At 38.7% G+C, this 21,619-nt stretch overlaps 1 protein-coding gene across 2 annotated transcripts in view; it reads left to right on the top strand.

Moving 5' to 3' along the window:
- LOC145774811 (otoferlin-like) overlaps positions 1–16,145 on the top strand; it is a 100,051-nt gene extending 83,906 nt beyond the window's left edge. Inside the window, exons 35-47 of one of the 2 annotated variants that reach the window (XM_082586126.1) lie at positions 1,850–1,977; positions 2,665–2,880; positions 3,428–3,609; positions 4,265–4,435; positions 5,349–5,506; positions 6,190–6,332; positions 6,922–7,010; positions 7,477–7,575; positions 8,799–8,934; positions 11,423–11,522; positions 12,640–12,824; positions 13,389–13,489; positions 13,926–16,145. In XM_082586126.1, the coding sequence (XP_082442252.1) occupies positions 1,850–1,977; positions 2,665–2,880; positions 3,428–3,609; positions 4,265–4,435; positions 5,349–5,506; positions 6,190–6,332; positions 6,922–7,010; positions 7,477–7,575; positions 8,799–8,934; positions 11,423–11,522; positions 12,640–12,824; positions 13,389–13,489; positions 13,926–14,106 (1,889 nt within the window). In that variant the 3' untranslated portion in view covers positions 14,107–16,145. Of the gene's footprint in view, positions 1–1,849; positions 1,978–2,664; positions 2,881–3,427; positions 3,610–4,264; positions 4,436–5,348; positions 5,507–6,189; positions 6,333–6,921; positions 7,011–7,476; positions 7,576–8,317; positions 8,417–8,798; positions 8,935–11,422; positions 11,523–12,639; positions 12,825–13,388; positions 13,490–13,925 lie in introns of both variants that reach the window. The other variant, XM_082586125.1, reaches the window with a different exon arrangement.
- Positions 16,146–21,619: the final 5,474 nt, after the last annotated feature.

Consider the following 21,619-nt stretch of genomic DNA (forward strand, 5'->3'; position numbering starts at 1 on the left):
CTTGTACTTTTAATTAGCATGTGTGAGTGCTATCAACTTTCAGTGAAAATCTACTTCCATGTTCATCCACTTGAAACGTCTTAAGACTTTTTTGCAAAGTTGGCTCAGTGGTAGCGAGCTGGATTTCTTATCGAAAAGTTCAAGGTTCGAATCCCACTCATTCTCATTTATTATTCACTAGATTTAGTTTTGAAGGAGATACATGAAAACGTGACAGGAAGATTGCCCGTCGGAATATCGCCCGCCGGAAACTTGCCCGTGTGGGAAGATTGCCGCCAAGAAAATTGCCACCCGGAAAATTGCCCGTCTTTGAGTAAAAATTAGCTGCGAAAAAAATCCAGCTGTGAGTCTGCATTGAACCATCGTTCCTCCAATAATTTAAACTTAGCACCCTTGCAACCAGATTGGTGCGACGAGATTTAATTATCACGTTTTGACACTGATCTTTGTCATGTATTAAGCGAAATTCATGAAGTAGTCTACTTTAATCTGTAGCAAACTCGAAAATGTACCTTAGGTAATTGGCAGTAATAAAGGCACATCACATCATAAATTTATCATTTAGACATTGAAAGTAGCAACAACTTTCACGCGGGAATGACAAGTATGGGGAAGGTTCAATTGATATCAGAAATTTACATGATTACTATTGTTGCTCATGTGTTAACCAAAGCGATCATACAGAAGGGAAATAATGAGAATACATCCATCAAAACACCCGGACGATTCCATGATAATATACAAAGTGTAACACAATCAAGAAGGGTGGCAACATAGTTCGTGTGTAATCTTGCTTTGCAACTTGCAATTTTTTTTCACTGCACTCCCAATAAATCGTAGTACCACTTTTATTCGTCTTATTCCAATGATACATAAATTGCAATTCATCTACAAGAATGTCTTTTCCGCGCTCACTTTTTATGACGGTCACCATTTTAGGGTGACAGAATTTGAGACAATAGCGGAATCTGAAAGAAGACTGTCGTCAGAACTCAGTGTAAAGCTGTATACTTTTGTCGGTATGATAGAGAGTTGATATTTATATTCCCCAGAAGCATTTTTTCATTTAATTTGGCATTTGCAGATTAAAATTTATCACACCTTTTACCACAGCTGGGTGCTAAATTTAAACTTGGAACAATGGTTCAATACAGACTCACAGCTGGACTTTTTTCGCAGCTATGTCTTACTCAAAGACGGGCAATTTTCCGGTGGCAATTTTCTCGACGGCAATGTTCCCACACGGGCAATTTTCTGGCGGGCAAAATTCCCACACGGGCAATTTTCCGACGGGCAATTTTCCTAGTGCCACATGAAAAAAGACAGCCTTGTTTATCATTAGATTTGATTTGCATGCATAGAAATATTGAAGAAAGATCATTATTTTTTTTTTGTGGCCTTGGTTACTTTCAATGGATCGTAGATGTTGTTAATAACAAGATTTGTTCTCTTTGCGTTGAATTTTCATATGTTAATATTGAAGTTGAGTAAAACCATTACTTCAGTGGCGAGTCAGTTGCAAGATTGTGATTGTCCATTTGCTCTGTTTTGTTGGCTGCATTAAGTTTTTCAAAGATTCTGCTATTGGTTTTCTTGCTCAACGTATTTCACGGTTGTCAATTCGAGCTGTCAATTCTATTTTCTATAAACCAATATCATTTGAAAAAGTTATTTTAAATATATTTCGGTCATCATCTGGCAGCACTTACTAGCGATCACTGCAAGAAACTGGAGTTAATTTCCCATGTGATGAATTTTCAATTGTGAAGTTATTGGAACCCTTGTCATGTGATCGCTGCTCGTATGTTTCTGTGAAATCAAACAACAAATTAACAATTGCTTTTTGCAGACAAGGATGCAAAAGTAGGTTCGAAATTATTCAAAGGCGCCATCGGGGTGGTGAAGCAAGCCAAAAAAAATTTGGCTACTCCAGTGCGTGGCAAAAAGCAGTCAAAATTTCCGATTGACGAGTTAAAGGTTTGGCAAAGCATCTTTAATCAAAATATTATTTTGATACATCCGCTCTGAAATTAACTTGTAATTAAAACTGAGTATAATAGCAAGACTAATAACCATTTTATTACTTTCGTATGTCTACTTTTTCCAACGTTTTCGTTCGTATGCTAATTTAATTTGTCGTCGTCACAAGCTGCCGGTTTGTCGTTATGCTGTATAAGAAAATTGCTGCGTGTTATCTAACTAAACGTTTAAAACAATTTTGTTTTTATAAACATTGAAAATTTAAGTCAATTTTAATGCTAATTTGGCTGTTCTTGTATGTTTTAAACCGTCTAAATTTTGCCATTGTTTATCAAAGTGTTGTTAGTCGCTTATTGTAGCGCAGAGTTACTCAACTGGCGGACCGCGATCCTAATCCGGACCTTCTGGGTGTTGATAGTGGACCTCGGGCTTCTGGAAGAATAACCTCATTGCCACGTTTCAGGGCCTGTTTAAACGGATTTCTTCTGGGAGGAAGCAATTTTTTCTGTGATTATCTTAGTAGCTGAGGGCCTCAACACTGGACCTTTGTTAACGTTAGTTGGGTAATCCTGTATCTAGCGGATACTTTCTATGTCTCCGGCATGTTAATATTGAACAGTAACTGACATGAAACATTAAGGTTCTGTATTTTGACGCATAACCACCACCTTTCATCACTTGCAGATCTACGATACCGAACTTGAAAACTCACCTGAATATTCTGGGTTCAATGACCTTTTGAACTCGTTTGACCTCTACAGAGGCAAGCGTGACGATAAAGCCGACGAAATAACGGATCAAAAACGAATTGTGGGCACTTTCAAAGGCTGTTTCAAGATATATAGGTTCCCTCTCCCAAATTATGTAGAACAACCAGACCCACAGTATGGAATGTTCAAGGTCCGTCTCATGTTGCCAGACAGCCACATCTGTCATTTTTGAATTGATTCGTCTGCAGACGTTAAATCAATATAAAAATAACAGACTTTTCTCTCTGAGTTGTTTTGAGGCTTTAAATTAAATCAATTGCTATTAAGTATATTGTGATGAAAATAACTAGATTTTACTAATCACGAGACAAGCGTTGAATAATGACCATACGCGTTCAATTTGGTTGTTATTGAAATAAACATCTTTAAGTAGTTATGTAATCTTAAGCAACTAGTTTATTTATAAATTTGCAGCATATTTCCTTTAATATTAGAGAAAAAATAGTGCTTTGATGTAAAACATACTGCTGCGCCTGCCAATTAACTTCCAATTTCAAACAAGTGGTGTAAGCTTACATAAGTTTAAGTTAAGACGTGTTACGTGTAAACTTATATAAATTTATGGTTTAAATAAACTCGACTGTACACAGAGAGCTTGTGTTTATGTTTTTATCACACGAACAAGTATTTATTGCGTCACTTTGGTACAACATGCTCTAATTGAAGCTGTTCTTCAGGGCTTGCCTTCGAACGAACCAATCCATGTACTTGTTCGCTTGTACATGATCCGGGCTACTGACCTACATCCCACAGATCCCAACGGAAAGGCAGATCCGTACCTTGTGATATCACTTGGCGCGAATAAGATCAATGACAAGGAGAACTATGTCTCCAAGCAGCTTAATCCCACCTTTGGAAAGTAAGCAGGCTATTTTGAGATTGTAATCTGTTTTTTCAATGGATTCGTCCTGAAAGAGCTTTATTTTTAGTTTCATATACCGTACAGTATCTCTGGTTGCTATTTTAGTGTTACATGTGGTATTAGACGATCTAAACTTTTCTTATTCCATTTGCACAAGTAACGTGCAACGAATGACATGATCTATTTCCTGCAATTGTAAGTTTCTAATATCGTATCCTTCTATATTTAATCCAGGTGTGATAAAAATACCAAAACTTTGAATAAAAATACCAAAACTTTGAATCACAAATGGTAGAATGCGCTGATGAAATTTCCATAATTGTACGATCCGGTGCTTGGTCGGCGGTTTCTTCACTTTATTGGGACTGAACAAGCCTTTTACTTTATCGTTCATCGGCTCTGTCTGCGTCATGTCGCTAATTAGCTTTGTGTTTGTGTGTACAATTGGGCACATTACTCAATCAGCGAAATCAGCCTAATTTGTTTAGTGGAACTTGGTCGGTCTTTTACTCGTAATGAGTCGCCAGCCGTGTTAGTTGTCTCTTGAACTTGACTGTGAATGGTCGTTGTGTGTTTTGGAAACCGCAAATAGTTGGGGAATTGTTTTCTTACATCCATCATTGCACGATTACAGTTTTTTTGAACTTTTCAGAACTTTTGATTTCGAAGCAACCTTTCCCATGGAGAGTTTCCTCACTGTTCAAGTCTACGATTGGGATCTTCTCAGCTCGGATGATCTTATCGGTGAAACTAAAATCGATCTTGAAAATCGGTTTTACAGCAGGCACCGTCCTTTGTGCGGTATAGCTGAAAAATACGCCATGTAAGTGAAATAGTTTTGTATATTTTTAATGAATTTAGTTTTGTTTTTCCCAAGAACAACCAGAATTAAGAATTGCACAATCCCAAGTGTGAATTTATTAAAATTACAAATTTGAAGATCTGATTCTAACACTTTCACGTTCAATCATCAATACCCGTCTCGTTACAGCGGTACATTGTTTCATGATTATTTCAACATGTCACAACGAAGTTGAAAACGCGTTTACGGACGTATGATTGATGTAGAAAGGCTGGTTCTTATGCTTATGCAATAGTGAATATGCTTTCCTTGCGCTCACCCACTATGTTTGATGAACTACATTACGCAACCTATCAGCAATTCCCATGATGAGCTTTAAATTCCTGTGGAAATATTTGGCCAAATCCAAACTTTTTTAGAAATCCGTATGTCGTTTATGGGTTTTAAGCAAATGTTGCGCTTGCTTAGTGTTGAACATAAAAACCACATGTTATAACACATCACATTTAAAGTACATCTGCTATGTGATTAAGCGATTCAAAAGAAGCTTAACTTTATTTTATTTTAAATTCATCGAAAAAAATTCCATACTGATACACGCATCGGCCGCATGTATATTTATTGGTTGTCGGACCACTCGGCATGCGACAACTCAGCAAGTGCTTCAACTCTGCAAGTTCACTTCAGCTACTGCCAAGTTAGCAAATGAGATTTACGTGCTCACGTCGGACTTGCTTGGTCATCGCTTGTCAAACTGATTTTACTCACTATGGACATTTCAAGTTTCGGCTTGCTCGGTTGTTACTTGCTCAGTTTTATCATTTACTAACTTCGGCCACTTGCTGAAATGCTGCTAGCTCAGTTGTCGCTTGCTCAGTTCACAACTGAGAGACTCATATTCATTGCTCACATTCCTTCCATATTTTTAACACAGATTTGGATACAACCAGTGGCGTGACCCAATGAAGCCATCACAAATTCTTCAAAAGCTTTGCAAAGATTTGAAAGTTGATGGCCCACACTTTTCTCCAGGAAAAGTACGAGTGGGAAAGAAAATTTTCACAGGGCCTGTGGAGTTGGAAGATGAAAATGGTGGGTCAGGGCGACCGTTGTGAACCAATCGTGTTATTATTTGGAAAATAATAAAATCATTTCCGAAGCATCGTCAAGCAACATATTGACTTTACTGAAAAAGGTCGATCAACCAGCTACAAAACATTTTGCATACACTGTACAATGTTGAGCCATAAGCATACGAAGCCGAGCAACGTTATCAACTGTACAATGTACAATTGTACATTGTACAAGTACATTTGTTTAATTACACACCAGAGTGCATTGTTTCCCATGTAATTACCAAAGCCGCAATAGTCAGTGTTTCATTTCAAAGCTAATCCACATTCTAAAAATTGCACTTCATGCGGAAGCGCGTAGACGCCGGACGGTAATTACACATCTCGCCGTCCACGCAGGACAACATCAAAGAGTTGACATTCTCACGTGAAGCTGTTTTTCTTTAAGCTGAAAAACAAACTGTTTTCTCTTCGTTTGGGTCATGAAATAGTTTGATCACGGAGTTAGACTACATCAAAAATCAAGATCTCGGTTCAACACCGTCAAGAGAAGGTCGTTATTTGCATGTTGTTGGCGTAAATGCGACCTTAGAAGGAAAAAGTATTTCACTCGACGCGTATTGTGATCTTTAAAATAAAAACCAAACTTTGCTATCCCTACATCTAAGCACATGTCCCTCTTTGTATTCCTGATTCTTCCAGGCCACAAGAAACCCACTGATGAACATGTCGCCTTGGTGGCACTGCGCCATTGGGATGATATCCCAAAGGTTGGATGCAAGCTGGTACCGGAACACGTCGAAACACGATCTTTGTTCAGTCCAGATAAACCCGGTATAGAACAGGTATGGCCGATCTGGCGTTCAAATGCATTGCTTATTTTTTCTTTAGTGTATTGCATCAATGCAAGAGCTATAAACCTTGTATTTCCATGACATAGCCTACTCAATGGAAGTTACTTTTCCGTGCGAGCTATTATTTTACTCCCTGGTGTAGGGAGTTGAAGCTTGATTATGGAAAGAGGGGAAATTTAAGTTGAAGTTGAAATCATTCCAAAAGGGATTTGGTTTTAGACAAAGAACAAGAACTTCGACAAAATCCGTTAAAAACTTTATCCAACTTTTATTTTGTTCTGTTTTTAGAAAGAAGCTGTATCCAAGTTTAAAACTTACTCATTTTGTTTGAGAGGACCTCGAGTTAATGTCCCCATGCCTTTTGCTCTCAATGAGCAAGAAGCAACTTTATTTGTATTCAAATATTACAATGATCAACATAAATCTAAATCACGACATTGCACACTCAGAAACACGTTTTGTAACATCATTAAACTTACAATATGGATTTCCAGTGGCAATGGAAGACTGTTAAGTTCTCCAACCAGGTGCTTGTTAATGAAAAAAAAACGTTCATTTTCGACTGCTTTATCTTTGGCAGGGTCGTTTGGAAATGTGGATAGACATGTTTCCTATGGACATGCCTCTCCCAGGTCCCCCTGTGGATGTGTCCCCTAGAAAACCAAAAGGGTGAGCTGGTTAAATGTCGGTTTCTGGCTTAATACTGACATATTGTGGCTTGGTGGTTAGCACGTTAGTCTCCTGTGTCTTACACTTGTATTCGGTTCCTAAATTAGTCAGTTGGACCTTTGTTTTTTTGTCATTTTTTGAGCAGACGTTTTTCGGTGAATTAGAGTTGACATATAAACGATCTTCCCACTTCACCGCCATTGCTCGGTCTCTTAATCGATTCCCCCGCTTGTAGAAGAGTTCCTCGAAGTGTGAATCAGACTTTGAGACATACTTTTCCGACACTGTTGTTTCTCTTTCAACTTTCTAGTTACCTGAGCATTTTGTCAAAATTAATTAACTATTTTTCGCTGGTGGCTGTCTTAAGCATTGCATCTTGTTTTTGAAACAACACAGAACCAACTTAATTTCTTCATCAAACATAACATTTCCATACCACATAACAACATATTATTGCCGTCAAAAGATATCAACTGCGTGTGACCATCTGGAACACGGACGAAGTCTTGTTGCAAGACGATGATTTCTTCACTGGAGAAAAAGCGTCCGACATTTACGTGAAAGGGTATTTTGCTTTGCGAACAGCGAGGCGGAGTTGGTTGAATGAATATAATGGAGACCATGCTCATTTTGTCTCAAGTCTCTGAAAACGTTTTATGCTCACAACATTTTGTTCTCTGTCGCTGATTGGTGTTACTTTCTATAGGGGCGGGCAATTTTTTTTTATGAAAGAGCACAACCTGACTTCGATTGATAAAGACTGAATAGTTAGTCAAAATTTAAAAAAAAAGTTTCAGTTTGTTTGGCCAAGTTACACAACATAAGTGTGCACTCACTTAATTAAATTTATATCGTTTCCGTTTGTGTTAAAACATCGCGATACCTCTTTCGAAACTAGATACCATGAGATCTAACAATTTTGCGGTTATGGTTCTGTGTAAACATAGTTTTCGCATTGAGCAAAGCAAAACTAAGCTGGCAGGAAAGCTCCATGGAAAAGTAAAACATTCCGTGGGTTGTTTTTAAATTCGACGACAATCGTGTTTGATTAAAAATGTCATACTTTATTATTCATTATGCGTAGGTTGAGAACGCAAGCCTCCTCTCATTGGCGTTTATGGTTGAACTTCAAATGCAATTTTTATTTTTTAAGCCATTTCGAACACACTGCGGTACATGCCTTAATGTGATAATTACAATTTGAAAATTGCAGATTTAAATTGGTCTGAGCATGCAACCAACTCCACTTCGCCGACCCCTTTGCATTTAACTAAACTATGTTGTTTTTTTCACGCTGCTTGGATCAGGTATGAATTGCGCGTCATAATTTGGAACACAGATGACGTCATTTGTGAGGATGACGATTTTTTCACTGGAGAAAAAATGTCAGACATTTACGTCAAAGGGTCTGATTTCTTAACATATTTATCTAGTTTTACGATTTTAATGAGTTTTTATTTTGTAAACATTACATTTTGTAGCCTTGTTACCACAATATTAATCACATTAAAACATTGTATTTGCATTTTATATCCCAGGCCGACGCAATTGTGTTTTCAATGAAACTCCTATATTAAATCGGCGAAGAATCTAACATGACTGACAATTATCGTGAAAAGCATCAGACCGCGCATTAATCAACATATTGTTTGTTGTTGCATTTTTCATTAACACGGCTTCAATCTGGTTTAAACCGGCGAAACATAATTGCGTTCTTACCACGAAAGAAACTGATTCACACTCGACGTATTTTGTTGTTCTCGTTGCTTTGGTGATTCCGCGCTTCAGATGGTTGCTAGGAGACGACAAACAAGAAACGGATATTCACTATCGGTCATTGACGGGGGAGGGTAACTTCAACTGGAGATTCATCTACCCGTTTGAATATCTTGTTGCTGAAGAGAAGATTGTTGTCACTAAAAAAGTAGGTTTGATTGTGTTGCGTAACGTTATCTAACTAGTACCACCAGCCTACTTTTCACAAACAATTTCTCCTGCATTTTATCTTGCACATATCTTGAAATTAAGCTTATTTCATATTTTTGCTTTCTATGATCAATACTTAATTACGCCAAGAGTGGATTTTCACATGGTTGGTTAAATTTGCATACAAGCTAATCGTTTACTGCGTTTAAAGAAATTTCCTATATTTTGTAAAAACGACATTCTTCACCAGCCTTTCTTCTAACCTTTTCGTTGTTAACGAAGTTAGTCTTTGACCCATGTCTTCATTGACTTTTGCAAACCTTGATTTCGTACAACTTTTGTCGGACTTGGTGCTTTTAACACAATTATTCTTTCCAGTGGAAAAGTTTCCACTTTTCATGACGCATTACCACACCGACCCCTTTTTACTGATATTGTTAGGCGCTTTAATGCCGCGTCATCACTACACTGACGAGACCCAAATGATTGAAACAGAGAGGTGTTCAGTTGTTATTCTTTAAGCATCTAAATGCATTTTGGCAAAAATAAATCGATCAGAAAATCTTATAACCTTGCAAAACAACCCTTAAATCAGTGGATCCCAACCGCGGTGCATGGGCACCCTAGGAGTGCCATTTACAATACTGTTGGCTGCCCCGAGCTGTTTCTCATATTCGTTTTTTTTTTTTTCAGTCTGCAAATGGTTACCTACAAGATCATTGTTGCTGATAAACATTTTCATGCACAGTTGTTTTTGTTACATCATTAAGAGCAATTTTTGTCATAGTCTGCTACCCTTTATGATACTTTGTGGTCGCAAATCCTTAGTGTGGCACCCAATGTCTGTACAAAGGTGTGCTGATTGTCGATTGTAGTTCGGTAGGTGTATGCTGTGCATGGAAAGATTTTTGTTCATTTTGTCTGTTAAGGGAAGAGCAGTATAGTTTCACACTGACTTCAAAACAAGTAAATTTTACTTTTTTTTTACAAAATGTTGGGAAAAGACCAGAGTTTTAACTATGCAAAATTTATAAGATAAATAAACAATGCAAAACGCAATGTTCGAAAAAGCAAAACTGAAAGGGGGTGTGGGGGCCAGAAAATTGCTGCCCCCCAGAAAATTTTGACAATCATTATCTTGTTTTGGTTACTTTTAGGCATTTTTATGAACAATGATGTTTTTTTTACCAAGATGCACACTTTGTGTGTAATCAAAATTATCAAAATAAAATTCGATTGGGGTAGAAATTTTGGTTTATAATTTAAGTTAGCCTACCATTTAAAAAAGTCATTTTGGATCACAGAAGGATCTCAGTCAGCCACTTCATCTAGTTCAGATCTTTACTAGGTCGGGCACAGATCTGACCAGGTCTAGACTATGTAAAGTGACCGTCTGTATTTCAATAATTTGCTTCTTGAAACTTTGTATAGCTTTGAAAGTGGTGTAGCCTTTCAATAAGCTAAAACTTCGAAAATTTATCTGAAGTGTTCTCACCTTTGCCGATAGCATTTTCACTTCATATAAGTCATCTCGATTAACGCTCGAATTTATCAATTTAATTCTTAATTAACTAGGCTATTTGAGAGAGTAGTGTTTACTTTTGAATACTGCATGATTTTGTTGTTTCTTTGGGAAACAAAAAACTTTTCACTCCCTTATTCCCCAACTATGCATGCTCAATATCGCTAAGATGAACAAAATGTGGTTGGGCGAGCGAGAAGATTTTACGAAAATGGAAAAAGATATATATTAAATGTTACCGGTACATGTGACATTACAAGCCGAAAAACGTTGCACGAGCTAAACATGAGTGGGCCTCTAGGCAGAGGTAGATCTTCAGTCGGGGGATTGAAAGCAATAGGCTAAATAGGCCTTGCATGCTTTAAGCTATTGGATATCGAGCTTCTGTAGTAAATTTTTTATTTTTTAAACAGGTAAAAAACATTAAACAAACTAAAATGAGGGCCCCTAATTAGCCGTACCCCCGACTGGGGGAACAGGGGACGTTTAACCCGACTCTGATTGTTACATTTGATGCGTTAGTACGGAAATATGTTTTTTGTGAAACGGAAATATGCCTTTTTTTTTTTTTGCCTAATTTGAATATCGACATTCTTGTCTGATGCAAATAAATAATAATAAAGCGGTATTCAATCTCCAAGTAAGGTAAAATTGAAATGTTACTACACTATTATTGTGTTGATTTCTGAATGTGTTATTATTAATTGCCTTTCCCAAGCACGCACAACAAGCGAACTTGCCTCTGCAAGTCAAGCATAGAAGCTATATACCATTTTTTTAAGTCTTTGGTATGAAACGATTAAGGTTTGTTCCAACAACCTGCTGCATTCGAGGTGAAAAATTGTTTGTCTGCCACGGAGTGCCACAAAATATTTTTCTCTTCTGAAGGGTGCCGTAAGCCTTACAAGGTTGTGAACCACTGCCTTAAATACTTCACTTTAATAAAATGCCTTGTTGTTTGCAGGAAAGTCTGTTCGCCTGGGACGAAACGGAATTTAAAATCCCAGCCCGTCTCAACTTACAAGTGTGGGATGCGGATCACTTCTCAGCCGATGACTTCTTGGGTTCGTTGTCAGTCAGTTTGGTCAAAACAACATTTTTTGGTTGAAGCGTTATTTCTAAAGGCTAAGTGATGTGCTCGCAAATTCACTCATTCATTATTGTTGCAAGTTGTATTAAATCAAATCGATTTTCCTACAACCAACTCTTAGAGGTGTTTGTGCCTTACGTTTTACTTTTACGAATGTACATTAGCATGTACAATATTAATCCCAAACCAAATTACCACCGGTACGCGAACTTTTTTCCCACAAACTTTCTGTCTCATTTGCATATACCTGTAAGTGTAGCCATTACTGGTTACCGCGCGGCGTGCGTAACTGTTTTTACCGATTTTTGCCCTTCAGGTCCAAATCTAAACATTGAACTTGAAAAAATACGTAGCCTGGAGACACACCTTTGAGTCTAGTCAAGTTTAAAAAGGTTGAGAAAATAAATTGATTGTGGTTACTAGTCTCAAAGTAAGATTTTCCGACTTTTAACCCTAACCTTACTTTTTTTGAAAAGCTTCTGTGCACCGCAAAAATTAATGTAGGCCTAAAGAAAAAAAAAATGACCTCGATGGCGACGAACCGATGTCCTCACGATTATAAGGCAAAAGACGAAACCACTGAACCAAACGCGCCAACGAAAAATGTTTGCATTCACACGGTATAAATACAAACTCTATGCGAAGTAGCAAAAAGTTCGTAGGAAAAAAAATTCGCCACCGGCACATCGTTATCAAAGTGCGCAAGATATTACGCCAACATCGAAAACTCAGTACCCAAGAAATTATAGTACAATTTGCATAAAATTATTTGATTCTTTCCTTCTATGCAAATTTACAATTTAGAAAATATTCCAATGCTTCTTCATAAAGGAGATGTGTGCGAAGATGTACAGTACAACAAAATGTACATATCCAAATTTGAATGGAGATTGGGACACTTTACCTGAAAATTGCTGGTTCAGATCACTTTATCTAAAGCCATTGTTTTTCTGTTACGGCGATGGCACACAGTTTATTTGCATAATGTTTTTGCGAAAACCCTGTCATCAGGAAGGAATGAAAGAATAATGCATGTAATCGCTCGTGGCCTGCATTCTTCCGCTCAATTAACATACTTCCTTGTTTTGCAGGCTCTTTGACCTTAGATTTAACGCGATTGCCCAGAGGGGCGAAGTCAGCGAACAAATGCAGTTTAAATCTTGCCAGCGAAGATGATGACTTGAACATCCCAATGATCTCCCTCTTCAAACAGAGGAGGATCAAGGGATGGTGGCCTTTCACAGCAAAGAATGATCAAGATGAGTTGGAAATTACCGTAAGTTCTTTGCCATAGGAATACAACATGACCGCAGACCATACCACCAACCATTGCACCATCTTACAACATACACAAAATGGACCAGAAGGTCTTGTGTGCCTTGAATAATGAGATCAAAGACTGGTTGCTCTCGAATAGCTTTTGGCTTCATAGATCCTCAACCCCAAAACTCAAGCGATGACGTTTGTTGTTCAATGCTTTCAAATACAAGCCACTTATAGTACAATTTTGGTAAAGAGGTGATTTTCCTGAACCGTAGACATACACAACCTATAGACATTTAACATAATGCAATGAAGTGAAATTCAGTGGATAAACATTTTTGGATTGAACTTTTTTGGCCATACTCAATACTGTACACAATACACATGTTAGCCCTTATCAAGTATCAAAATGTGTGATCCTATACATAAAGTGAAAATACATAACTGATCTACATACAATGAATCAAAAAAAGAAATGCACAAGAATGAACCGGCAAGGCAAAAGAAAGGCTCATGACATGACAGTTAACTACGCCTGTTTGGAACATATAAGAATCTTCACTTTCTTGTATCTCAGGGCAAAGTGGAAGCCGAGATCACTTTATTGACAGCAGAAGAAGCAGAAAAGAATCCAGCTGGTCATGGAAGAGACGAACCCGATCCACTGGAAAAGCCGAAGTTAGTATTTTATCATTTTTGGACATTTATCGAATTGTAACTGCATTACCTGAAGCGTAATGTTGTGTTGAAACCAAAAATATTCCGTAGATGATCGGATTGAACTGATGTAGTCCTTTTCTTTCCCTGCCTGCGAAAATGCATGATAGCCATTGTACTATTGTTAATTCCCATTTCAAATAAAAAAAAATTAACCAACATTTTATTTTGAAAAAATTTTGACGCAGATTTATAATCCAGAATAGGGGTAAATCTTCTGAGAACGAATCTTATCTTGCAAAGGAAAAAACTACTAAAGTAGCAATGATAGACTGGATGGAAAACACCTACATTTTGATCCCAATTTTACCTTTAGACAGTCTGCAAGACATAAAGAAGAGCAAAACGTTTCAGGATTTATGATCTAGAAGCTTATTTTGTTATAAATCTTTTTCAGTCGACCCGACACGTCCTTCGTGTGGTTTATGAATCCACTCAAGTCATTGCGCTACCTGATCTGTACAAGGTTCAAGTGGCTCATCATCAAGCTCTTCATCGTCTTGCTCCTCATCGCACTGATCATCCTCTTTATTTATTCATCACCAAGCTGGCTCATGAAGAAAATACTTGGCGCCTGATTTTGTTGAGTATCCGATCTTGACCCAGACAGAAAAAATTCGCCATTTTTCATCGTTTCAACATCTAAAGACGTTGAAGCTGTGTAAAGAATGGAAAGTTTTGCCGGCTGGGAAAATAGTTAGGTACTAAACTCTTTTGTCTCCCTTTCTACTACACATATTGAGTGTTGGGGTCTTTATGTTGCAAAGCATTTTCACATTGATATTGTAACATGTTGCTGTGTATTTCCCATGTACATTCGTGTACTGTACAACTATACATATGTTCCCTACACTATGTAACCTGTGTCACCAATTTTCACTGAAATGTCTGAGTGCTGTTTTTACTTTTGACACAAATCGTAGTTTTTTTAGCTTGGCTTACCGTGGTACAAGTTCGAAACACTCTACATTGTAGAGTGGTTCTCTACAATGAAAACGTTATCGTGAAATGCTAAATGACTGCTATGTTCCGTAAACCACTGCTTTATTGTCGCAATAAGGTTTTTCTGGAATGAATCTTTATTGTGCGAGAGGACCGCCATGGGCCATGGCTTTAAGGGTTTTTAGCCTAGGCCTACTTGAAATAATGTTGTTTGGTAGGCCTATCAAAGTCAGGGATTTCTGGAAGTGCGAGAAGTTGAACATCCTAGCAAGAAAAAGGCACATTAAAGAGCGCAGTAAAGAGAATGGCGTTTCAGTGTCGCCAGATTTTGTTTAAAACATTCGAAGGAAGTGTTGTTTTGAAAAATTAGTAGCCCAAATCTTGCAAGTTCGAAACCAATTTCTAATGATTTTTTTTATCAACTCATCAAAGCATAATATTCACTTATTTACAAATTTCACCCACAGTGCATACAAAACTTATAAATCGGCAAAAAAAATGTTGGATTTGTAACTTGAAAGAGGCTGCATATTCCTTAGGTGTAGCCTGTTTTGAGTCTTTCTAAATCATTGGTTTCAGATGTTCGATGAAATGTGTAGTAAACCTGTGATTTCTTTGTAGATTCAATTTTTTTAACTAAATTTACAAGCATCATCCCAAATGAGTTGATTGCAAAATGGTTTAGTCTAGATTTCACTTTTATAATCTCAAGTTTTGGTCTCGTGTTGAACGGACAAGCTTTGGGCCATCACGATTTTGAATAGGATTTCTGCTTAAAATGTAAATTGCTCAACACTTTTTTTCACGGCACCCTTTCATTGGTTGGCTATGACGTTTCGTTCTTCTGAATTTTTGATAAAAGTAGCCTAATCATTTAATCCAGAGGTGTGCAAACCGTGGCCCGCTTGCTACATGTCACCCGCAAGTTTAGACTATTTGTCCTGCGGAAAGGTCACGATTTTAAATAATGTGTAACCCGCTAGACTATTTTCATTTATGTTTCAAGTTTGCAACGTTTAATAAACATTATTTTTTTTTTTGGCAACCCGACAAGTTTAATGGGTGTGCACTGTGCAGTCAAGCAAACAAACGTTCACCCACAGTAGGCTACATCTGGACAGTACATCCTTTGTAGTTACACCTTTTGATTGCATTCACATTCTAATTTTATTCGCTCGCATGTAGCGCAAAACTAAAACTAGTTTTAACTCGTCCGCACACCGAAAAATTATAGACAAAAAACCCGCTGCTGTTTTTCGGTTAAGTAGCCTACTCGCGTGTTGTGTGTGAAAAAGGAGTGAACATTTCCACTGAGCATCCCGCTATCCGCGCTCTGAAATCGCCTTTTGGCTAGCTAGGCATGAGGTAGCTACATGGCCAGCTATTGCGTGCACAGTTGTTATGACAAGAACTATTTCGTTGTGGCCCGCAGACCAAGCTGGTTATGTGCATTTGGCCCAGCAGTGCTGCTGTGGTGACATTTATATTTAATGTCTATTGAATGTTTGTATTTTAATTAGTATTAATATTAAGACTGTTTGACCACCTGATGAAAATTTTATCTGTCTAATTTAGCTAGCCTATCTGACTCCAATAAATTCTTTTCACACAATTGTTACGGTAGGGGGAAGGTGGGGTTAGTTGAGTCAGTGGGTTAGTTGAGTCACCATTGTTTTCTGACTAATCAAGCATGACTTCGTGAAGATTAATTGCTTGAAATAATAAGCATTATGGGTAACTGCGTCCATCTTGCTTTAGCAGCTGTGCAGGTTAAACAGTCAGCAAAATGCCTTTTTTTGGACTAAAAAGTAAATATTTTCAGCTCAAAGTTGATTGGGATGCTGAAGCTATGCTAGGCTAAGCGAAGATGGCGTCAAAGTTTCATATAGTTTACAGCTATCTTACACACAATGCATTTGTGTGAAACGGATAACGCTTTACGTAGCCTATAGATAATACGTTCAATAATTGTCACGAGGAAGGATTGGGGTTGGTTGAGTCAATAGCTGCGGGGCTAGTTGAGTCGGTGACTCAACTAACCCTACCTCAAGTTGCAGGCTGCTAAAATCTTAGTTCTAAATTTGTATAGGCATAGCTAAACGCGCATTATTAAATCAGTTACGGTACTTGGACAAAATGGTACCATAGGTACACACTAAATGACGCTATGTACAATGGTTGCGATAATAACCGACTGTTCTGGGCTCAGACAAGAGTCGGCCATCGCAGACAGAACCAGGCTCAAACCCTAACACTTAAGTGTTCTTTACGGGGGCGAGGCACGAAATATCCCTCAACACGTAGTCTACTTTCACTTTCCCCGTGCTCTCATCATAGTTGCAGACGGCAACTTTAGCTCTACGAACCACAGACTTCCCTTTCCTAATTTGTGGAACTACTTCATGCACCCTCCCAAGTTGATACTTCCCACGTTTACCAATGTCTTGGAGAGAACCCACCACTACAAGTTGACCAGGCTCCAAATTCTCGGCCATTTTTAACCATTTTTTTCGGCCCTGAAACCCTGGCAAATAAAAATCTATCCATTTGCTCCAAAACTGCTGAGAAAGTGACAAATTGAACCGATAATCCCTTCTTAATTGGTCACGATCATGTGATTGCCCAACAGCACAGTATGGGTCTAAGTATGGGGTCAAAAGTGAGGCAGGGGTGATGACAGTAAATTCCCTAGGGTCGTCACTCAAAGGACGTTCGTTCACGATCCGAACGGCACTGCTCGTGTACGTAAGCAGTTCAATAAAATTGGGCTTGCGTATTGAAGTGTCCAAAATGTGAAAAAAGTACTTAGTCATATCGGCCACGAAACCAAATCTACTAAGCCGAAATCTAAGCAAGGCATCTACCAGAGGGTTTAACAAGTCAGGACCTGAAAACATTACATCATTAACACAAGTTCCTAAAAATTCAAACTTGCCATCGTAAACAATACGCTTTTTTAATTTTGACGTCACAAAGTATGGTAAATACCACTCAAATCCCTTTACATTTCCTGCTTCACCAGCATGCTCAATATAACCATTAGATTTAAGATCCTTCATGGTGTCAGTAAGGAAATCACGAAGTTCAGGTTGTTTTAAAGCCTTCTTCCTCAAAGCAGCAGCTCTATCTGACGCCAACAAAAAATTGTTAAGTAAATCAAAATCTTTCTTCAACGGTACAGGTATCTCAAATCGACCATCTTTCAACTCAATATTCGGTTCAACAAGTTCTCTAGCTAAAATGTCATTGCGAGACAATTCACAGGTTTCATTTTGCAACGTCAAATCCTGAATGACTTTATTCAGGTCTGCTATTTCCATATCACGAGACTCAATTTTACGATGAAAGCCAGAGATGACATCCGACTCTGAAGACGTCTGCACTCTGCACACATTAGCAACGCTTTCATCTAAGGGTGACTTACCACCACAAGCCAACCAACCGAGAGGAGTGAGTAAAGCATGCGGTTCACTACAATTTTCACCAACACGCTCCTCTTTAGCCCACATCAAATAAGCGTTGTCGTTGCCAGTCAGTACATCTACAGTACTACAATCATTCAAATGAAACATATTCACGTCATGAAAATGACGGAAGCCACTTAAATCCTGCTTATGCGGTAAAGTTTTAACATCATCAGCCCAAGCTGGGTTAACCACCGAAGTTATATCACAAAACAGTTCATTCGTCTCTAACGACTGGATGTTGAGTTTAACAAGGTCAGCACAAGTAGGTTTCTGACCAACCAGAGTATCCATTTTAAACGACGCTTTATCATACGGTTTAAGACCAAGTTTGCACACCAAATCACTCGAAACAAACGTCAACTGCGAACCAGGATCATGCTGACAATACACCAACTTCGATTTGCCAGTTATTGGATTCAAAACACGAGCAGCAGTAACGCGGTTAAAGGCTGCTTTAACATTTCCAATCTTAACATTACGCACAGGAACTCTGGCACCAGCATTATTTTCACCGACCGAATCCAGAAAATCACGTGACGTCACATAAAAATCATGCAGAAGAAAATAGTGTTTCCTATCATTGTTAGGCCCACATTGACGACAGTTGTTTGCATGAACGCAATCCCTAACCATATGCTGGCGCAAACAATTCAAGCATTTGCCAGCTTTCACAATAACATCTCTCCGATCTTTAGGTGTCAAGCGCAAAAAATCTTTACAATTAGACAAAAAATGATATTCAACTTGACCACGTGACGAACAATATAAACATGCCGGCATGTCTCTACCTCTGGCCACACCACCGCGCGGTGCGCCAACAGCAGTCGAGTACTGCGAACTCCCTGAAATCACATTATCATGGGGTTTTACCAACGTCTGCCTAACCGGACATGAAGGCAATTTTCCTTTGCCAAACTTTTTAAAATGCTGCGACTCACCAGAATCGCCCATTAGCATAATGCTAAAATCAGTCGACTTACGCGTTTCCTCTCGTACTACAAATTCGAACAAACTCTGAAAAGTAGGCTCATTAGTGCCACCATACTGATCACCCAAAAAGTCAAGATAACGCTGTTTAGCGTCAAACGGGAGTCGCTTAGCCAAATCCAAAACAAAACGTCCTTCCAATTTATCACGCTGACCATAAGCTTGCGCGTAAAGCAGACACTGCGACAATTTATCTTTAAACTCTTTCAAATCACTGGAAGAGATCAAAGTTAATTTGCTACCATAGCGATACTTTCTAATTTCCGGTTCGGCGAAAAGACCTCCACGAACTCCAAAACGTTGGGACAAGCGAGCTAACGACATTTCTACCCTGTCTTCCTCTGACAAACCAGGAGTGTCAGAAACCAAATTAGCAATCGTTTGAGCAGCTGTTCTAACACAAGCTGCTTGTAACAAAGTCAAACGAGTCCTTTAAAAGGGCGAAGCTGCCATCAAGGCCGTAATACGATTTTTAAAGAAAATAAATGGCATATTATTACCATCGTAACCAATCAAGGCCGCCTTATCGAAAAACGTCCTACTATTTTGGTATTCAAAAAAGCAATCCTGTTGTTGAGAACTCGATTTAGCGGGAGAAGACAAGCTATATCCCTTAAGGGGCTGATGGGGCTCAGTCACGTGCACAGCCCGATCACGATCCTCACACACGTTAAAATCAGAAGTCGCGATACGCCTCTCACAACCACTCAAATTACGTGTAGCTGGGCGATCAAAAACTAGCGGCGCAGAAAACTGTGAAGAGGGCAAAACATTACTTCTGATAGCGGCGCCGTGACCTGTACGCTCTGGGGGAGGAGTTCGGTTATAATTCGCAGGCCTTGGCTCTGAGGTCTTCGGAAGACCCTTAGCCGCGGCCCCGAGACCTCCTGAAACAGTTGGAAAACATGTGGATTGTACTGGTCCACTTACAGATTGAACAGGCGTCTGGAAAAGGTTATGTAAATTTAACCGCAATTGATGTTCATTTCTGGAATGCCTAGAAGATCCCTTTTTAGAGCTACGCCGGGAGCCCGCCTCTGATCGATATTCAGCCAAAGCTACCTCTTTACGTTGTTCATCCCTCAACTGTGCGTCTTTGGGTGCGAACTCAGCAGCTCTCGCTTCGGCTCTCGCGGCAGCCTCAGCTAGTACGGCCTCAGCTTTCGCGGCGGCCTCAACTCGTATGGCCTCAGCTCTCGCGGTGGCCTCAGCAGCTCTCGCTTCGGCGTCAGCTTGTGTCTGGAGCTCCTCTCGTTTTAGCTGTAGGTTAATTTTTGCAACTATCCGTGACGAGCTCTCAGACATCCTAGTGCTTACATTTGAGGCGCTATCCTCAGGATGTATGTCAGCATCCAACCTATCTGAGAACTCACTTACTTTTTGTTCGAAGTTATTCTTTAAGAAGTTAAATTCGGGATCTACCCTATCACGAAGTTCTGCCAAAATTGCAGAATTGAAAATTTTACTCAAAAGAGCATGGAAATGCCGTAATTCCTCTTCTAAAGTAGATAGGTTAGATCAAAAAATTAACAGTTCCTGCTTATCACTCAAAGAACCTAGGGCTACAGAAAGTTCCCCAATTTGAGTCAAAATATCCTTTCTAAGATGCCGGGCCTCTCGAACTGACTTAGCCTCGTCGTTACTGGGTCCCTCCCCAGAATGGCCTGCCCGACCGCAAAGAACATCATCAGGCCTAAACTCAGTCGAGTCGACGGCGGTTGAGTCCCTGTCGCCACCGAGTGTAGACATATTAAATGTTGGGGCTAAATTTAACATTTAAAAAATTAAGTTACACAAGCACACAAAATATTAAGTTATAAAAAATCTAACTGCAAAGACCGTAAAAATACAAAAGAATTTAAATGCACAATACCGTAGTTGTATAGGGGTATATATATGAAGTCCTAAAGTTCCACAAAACTTGCTTGGATTCGTCCACTTGAATCTTCAAGCACAAATCGATTGTCTTTATTTTCTTTTTTCTTGCCAATGAATGTCAATGTTGTTTTTCTTGATAACCAACAAAGAAACGTCTTTAATTTTTAGCTTGAAATTCTTCAGTACCAACTGAGAAGAAACTTCTTTAATTTTTTTTTGTGCTTCCGAAACTGACAACAACAAGTCTTTATTTTTTATGGTAACAACGGTAAACCTTAGGGGTTGTAGATCATAGGGATGCGAAACTTCATCCGCTTTTGGCTTATCCGCAACACTAGAAGGGTTACGTTTTTTTGTAATTTACAAAATATTTTACTTTTTATGGGTTATATAAAAAAAGTGAAGTTGGTTTTAAAGTAGTTTAAGGTTTTTATTTAAAAGCAAGCCAGCAGTAAAGTGTAAAAAAAATGTCAAATTGGCAATTAACCCTTCTAATGTTGAAGGAACAACGGAGTTGCGCGTCCCGTAATGTAGCGTCCCTAGGTAAACCATAATCTCTTCGTGGGAAAATTGTAACATAAGATTCCCGGATCCGTTCTTCTGTATGTGATGACCGAAAAGAAGCGCTATTCTGAAACGTCTATTCAAGAATTGTATTTCTGTAAAAAATAGCTCACTGGCCGTCGAAACTGGAGTGCAACGCGATACACCACTAAACTTGTCACTACAAAACAAATTACTTGGATAAAGACGGAAATTTTGTCCAGCTGACAAGCACTAAGCAAACAGTTAAATATTCGACCACTCTTCAAGCAAC

This window comes from Aplidium turbinatum, chromosome 7, assembly GCF_918807975.1.
Source record: "Aplidium turbinatum chromosome 7, kaAplTurb1.1, whole genome shotgun sequence".
NCBI lineage: Eukaryota > Metazoa > Chordata > Ascidiacea > Aplousobranchia > Polyclinidae > Aplidium > Aplidium turbinatum.